The 6,000-nt window shown below is 39.5% G+C and overlaps 1 protein-coding gene across 1 annotated transcript in view; it reads left to right on the forward strand.

The window, feature by feature from the left end:
- Positions 1-5,122, forward strand: part of IGF1 (insulin like growth factor 1) — a 63,660-nt gene extending 58,538 nt beyond the window's left edge. The window contains exon 5 of the mRNA XM_053406020.1: positions 3,864-5,122. Within this exon, the coding sequence (XP_053261995.1) occupies positions 3,864-3,903 (40 nt within the window). The 3' untranslated portion in view covers positions 3,904-5,122. The remainder of the gene's footprint in view (positions 1-3,863) is intronic.
- Positions 5,123-6,000: the final 878 nt, after the last annotated feature.

Consider the following 6,000-nt stretch of genomic DNA (forward strand, 5'->3'; position numbering starts at 1 on the left):
AGTTAAATCTGATTGGAGATACTTTGCGTTTAGATAGGGGGGAAATTGTTCTGATGAAAGTATACTCAGTCTATTTAATGTGTTTCAAAACTACTTTTAGCCTGGAAATGAATTGTAGTAATTTATTAAAGACACAATATATACCACTGATTCCTCTTTTAAAAATATCATTGCAGTTCAAACAAGTATACCGTATATTTTATAGTTTATTCAAAGAGACTTTCCGTTGTTCTGGTTTCAAATGGCTTCTCTAGTTTAAATGCCTGTGCATTTGATGATTATTTTTAAAAGGGGGATTAGGATTTTTTGCTCTATTTAACAAGTCACAAATCTTCATTGGTGACTTTCCTCACAAGCCATTAATTATATATAGAAGCACCATTTGGTAAATCGTGTAAATCAAATTCCTGTCTTGAAGGAGCAACAAATCCTAAATGCAAACCTATATTCATTTTAATCCTGCAATAGACATTTTTGCTTATCACAATATTACAGTATTCTACAAGGACTATCATTGCTCAAACACAGTATCTTGTGTACAATTTTTTTCTGTTTGACTTTTACATGAAGGAGGTTATAAGAATATCTGAAACTTGACTACATATAATACAATATAGAGATACCACTCTAACAAAGACAAAACTAGACAATATTTTCATTTCCCTTGAAAGATTGAGGCTAGGTACAGATAGTGGTTCCAGCTGACTTCAAGTTAATTGTGACAAGTTAGTCTCGTAAACTAGCTGAAGACCTGTTGCTTTAATGTGATTTAGTCACAACTGCTGGATCAGGGCCAATAGTTTTTCACATGCTTGAAGGCAGAATAATTCAATGAACACTGTCCATAGGGCACATCTTTACTTTCTCTGTCCCACATTGCCACTGGAGACACTTGGGCTAAACCTAGCCCAGAGATGCTGAGCTGGCCAACCATCCCTCATCAAAGAAGCTCTCCAAGAAAGCGAGTTGCTGGCCAGGTCACTACAGTCTCTAGTCATCCAAATGTTTAAAGCACAATTAGATTTTTGCCACCTTCCCAAGTGGGTGTGTGAAACTTGAAATTTAAAACATACTTATGAAGTTGTATTATACCAAATCATACTCTTGGTCCAACTAGCCCAGTATTGTTTTGTCTGACAGGCAGAAGCTCTGCGGGGTCTCAAAGAGGGAGAGATTTTCTCCTCCCTACCTTATCTTTTGACCTGGAGATGCTAGGGATTGAACCTGGCACCTTCTGAACCACTGAGCTATGCCGTCTCTCTTGCCATTTATTACATGGCACACACACAACTACAATATGGACAGGAGAAATTAACATATGTGCCCTTGGACATTGATAGCTCTATCATGCTACCTTAGAGATATACTAGCATCTGTGCCTAGCTCCATACTGATTGCATGAAGGGTGCATATTTGATTCCCCCCCTCCACTTTTCAATAACCTGCAACATAACCACAACTTTCTGCTTCTCACTTGCATTATTTATTTTCAGAAATCTTATGCTGTAGCTGTTTTCATTGGAATGTATCAGCACAGCCTTATATTTGCAAACCAGACATAACCAACACTTCAAAAACACGTGTTTCATTCACTAGCACTTCTTGGATAACTTTGCTGTGCTACGACCACAGCCATCTATTGAATGGTCACTGTGACATCACGACACCTAGCCATGCATGTTCCTTCTCTGCTCACTGGTACCATTTTTGAAAACTCTCTCTCTCGATAGGTTTACTTTGTCTCACGCACACCAGCTGTGCACTCCTGCTCTCCAGCAGTGGAATACATGTCTCTTTCAATATGTTTTTGCTAGGCAACCCCACTCCAATTACACAGAAAACGAGATCATAATGGAGAATGGGACTACTATTAATCCTGTGTTTACTACAACAACAACAAACCTGGACTATTTGGAAAAGGCCCTTGGCTGCAGGGACAATAAGGAAAATTTACCTTGTGCTGCTTGTTAGTTGCAGCCCCGTTAGACCACAGTTACACCTCTACCTCTACCTCCTGTTCATACATCTGGTTACCCATGCAATTGCCTTTGGGAAATTGTGCAAGTGGCCACCATGATTTGCATACAGCAACCTGTGTGCAGTCATAATTAGATCCCGTTGAAATCAATGTGGAATATTCATCATGATTAACTTTTAAAACAGGGCCATAGCATGACTAACTTTGCCTGGATCCAACCCACTGTTTATTCTTGTGGTCTCTCTTTTCTGGCATAGTATTGCTCACTACTCTATAGCATTGCCATGATTTCCCAATTTAGATCCTAATACCAGATAATAACACGGGCCCAGATGTTTCACAGGTCTACTTCTAACTTGCTTATTTGCTGCTACAACTGCACATAATACTGGGGTTGACACCCTACCTCTGTGTTTAAATTTCACAGATAACAATGGAGTGGATCTACCAAATAGATCTACTGATAATTGGCCACCAATAAACATAAGTCCAAGGATGCAGACTATCTGATGCAAATTCAAAAACATTATTAAAAGGGGGGGGGACATTAAAGAAAGACTGACTGAACTGATGTGTGAAATGTTGGTTGATGCACTTCTTGCTGAAAATTATTAAATTTCTTTTCTTTTTCTTTTCTTTTTTTGGCTGCTTCTGAATAATGTCTTGCTTTGCTAAGAAAGCCTGTTCAGTTTATAAGGGTCACTAAATGGGGTGATTTTGCTGCTAAGTAACCTTAAAAGTAAGGCTGTAGGTTATGTACAACTTGCATGCGGAAATTGGCAACATATGCTTGGCATGAGGAGTCATCCTACTTTCATTATGGGAAGGAAACAATGACCCTTGAAAGTGTTGACTTTCAATATAAAGTAGCATTTCCCCACATTAAAAGAAGCAGACTTAGGTTTTCTAAAGGGTATATGACCAGGGTAAATGACAAAGAGCCACAGCCAATCCTGGACCCTTAAGAATTATAACTATATGGTACCCATGTTTTTCATTCATTCATTCATTCATTTTTTTAATTTATTATTTGCTTTATCTCTCTCTCTCTTTTTAAATTACATAATCCCTCAAACTAAGCTACAACAGCATTAAACCGGAAAACTTTAGTGTTGGTTGAATTGCCCTGCCTCACTTACATCAATAGGGTTTGTTATTGGTACTCAATGGCACTGATGAATTATTTCAATGCTTAATGTGGCAATACACATAGCACGATGACTGTAGATAGAGATGGATGCCCCAGTTTTGAGTACATTCATACATATTTCACTGAAGGTACTGGACTCACACAACCTGGAGCCTCACATGTGCAGAAGTGGCCTCTATTCTCCTTCATGGCTGCAAATGTTCTGTGCACATCAGTGGGAATCCATACTACATATGCAGAACATTTCCTCAATTCATGGAAAGGAATGGAGCTGCTGATGGCCAAGATGTAACTTGACACATGTGTTTAGTTGGATGCTCCCAACATCAGCAGTGGCAAAGAAAGCTTTACTTGAGCTTGCAGAACTTCATATGCCCCAAATGGCAATGGTGGTCCTATTTAATTGGCCTGTGGGCCGCAGCCTATGTCCAAATCCTGCCTAATGAGACCTTTCTTTTTTTACTTGCAAAGGAGAAAATGCAGTACTCCATTGCCCTTAATTTATGAACAGCACTTTGCTATTGCAGAATGAAATTTACGGGGATAGAGCACTTTGAACATGTCTTTGCTAGCCAAGGTTGTGTGCTGGGGAGGGGGGAGGCTCCATGCATGTACATGATTTTGCACGCCTTAATTGTTGTTGCTACTTTCTTGTAATCGATCCATTAGCTTAAATGCCTGTTGTAAGCAGTCTACCAAAACTGTTTTGTAATTTAGGTTTATTTCCACTTGCAGCCCAATCCCCAAAGCGCTCCGCCGGCACAAGCCCCATTGAGGACTGGAGCCTTAAGCAAGGAACTTGCCTGCATCAAACTTACACAAGGGCAAGCTTCCTTACACTATACAGTAAATGAGAACAACTTTTACTTTGAGGTATGACAGAGTGACTCTGATGCATTTCTAACCAATTCCAGTGATGGAAATCAATTGTGACCCAAGGAGAGTAACGAAGCAACTGAAGCAACCAGCTGGTGTGTTACAGCATGTTTTTTTCTGAATAGGTTTTGCGAGCCAAAAACAAGATTCCTTAGTGGGAAAGGACATATGCTGCTTTAAAAAAACAATCAGAATGTGGTGAAGTGTTTCACATAGTTCTGGGAGACTTTGAAGTACCACATGCTTGTTATAAGTACCGTACATCCCTAGAGGCACAGCTAACAACAAAACTAAATGCAAATTTCCAGTATGCCTCCAGCCGATATTTTTCTGTACATGTCCAGCATAATCTAATCTATAAGACAACAGGATCAAGGACTGACTGATACCTGGATAAGTGACCCTCTGCAAAGCTAGAATGTCATAATTAGCCATCTAGCTTATATGTATTTTTAGTTACTTAGCTGCCCAAGTGCTAAATGTTGAGATTAATATTCATTTGTTTTCCACAATGCCATTCTTCCAAACAAAAATATGAGCTGGCCCACTTACCTTAAATTAAGAGTATGGTCAACATCAGAACATGAACTGGCCCACTTACATCTTAAGAAAAGGTATGTGCAACCTCAGGGTTTAGATTATACAAGCATGGTTGTATGTGGGCACTTGAATTCCTAAAAATTCACTACTGAAAGCTATTGACAGCAAGCATATAAGCAAAAACCATGATGAGGGACATCGTTTGCTCACCCTGTCAGCTCCTCCCACACACCAAAAAAGTCCATAATCCTTGAAACACTTTGGCGGCATATGTCGTACTGAGATAGATGGGCAATGCACCAGCACAATGCTTTGTAGATTGGGCTGTAAATATTTGGATTTGTACGGTTTTTATTTTCCCTGTGCTCATTCAAAATGCAAACTGTCATGACCTAATGACAAGTAAATAATATTTCATACTGTGTATGTAACATCAGTGTGTTGCAGAACCCCCCACCCCACCCAAACAACTACTTCAACAATAGAACTCACTCCATTATTCTCCCCATTTAGCACTGGTAAGCTTTCCACAGATACACAGGAATGCCAAGTAATGAAGGTTTTAGTGCTTGCAAAAAGAAAAACTGATCACAGGTACCTCGGAACCATTTAGCCATGTCCCCCACTCTGTGCAAACTTTCTAACCCGGTAAACATTGATCCATAAACCAATAGTGTATTCATGCTTCTTAAAAGGCTCTTTATATGCATTTATCATGATAGGTCCAAAAGATCTCAAGAGCTAGTTGTCTGGTTTTCATTGTATGTTTTTCTAAATATCCACTGATGCAGTAAAAAAATAAAAAAGGGCTTGGTCACACTGTATAATAAAATAAAGACTATGGCAACCTTAGGTTGGTAGAATGTACTGAACTGTTTGCACCCTCTTGAGATCCAGTCCAAAATGTGAAACATTACTGTAAGAGGGTATCTTTCTAATGTATTTGTATGTATAGTTGACACCTCTGTGAGGTCTAATAAAGAATAATGGTTAATAAACATAACTGTGCTAAGCGTCTTTCTTGCTCTAGGATAGCTCTGACTTCTTTGGCTATAAAGCAATTGCTTTAGACTCAGGCTCTGCACATGTGAGAAGAAAACACAGAAAGAGTGTTGGCTGGTGATCTTAAATTAAGATAATCAGTACTCCCTCTCCCTCTCTAATCACCACCCACACTGTTTCTTTCTCCTGCCCCCCCCCCCCCTAGAAAGAGAGAGAAAGAGTGTGGGATGAATGGATGATAGATGAATGGAGGCTGGAGGCTGTGTGAGTGAGAATGAATGGAGTGCATCCTTGTATGCCTGTGTAAATAAATCAGTGCTGTGTAAGAAAGGGTATGGAGTGGCTCCAGCCCTGCTAACTGATGGTATGCAGAATCTGACATATTACTCCCAAGGGAATGCAACCTTAAGAGGCAAAAAAAAAAAAAAAACAGAACCAAAAGATTATTCACCCC

Source organism: Podarcis raffonei, chromosome 10 (assembly GCF_027172205.1).
Source record: "Podarcis raffonei isolate rPodRaf1 chromosome 10, rPodRaf1.pri, whole genome shotgun sequence".
Classification (NCBI taxonomy): Eukaryota; Metazoa; Chordata; class Lepidosauria; order Squamata; family Lacertidae; genus Podarcis; species Podarcis raffonei.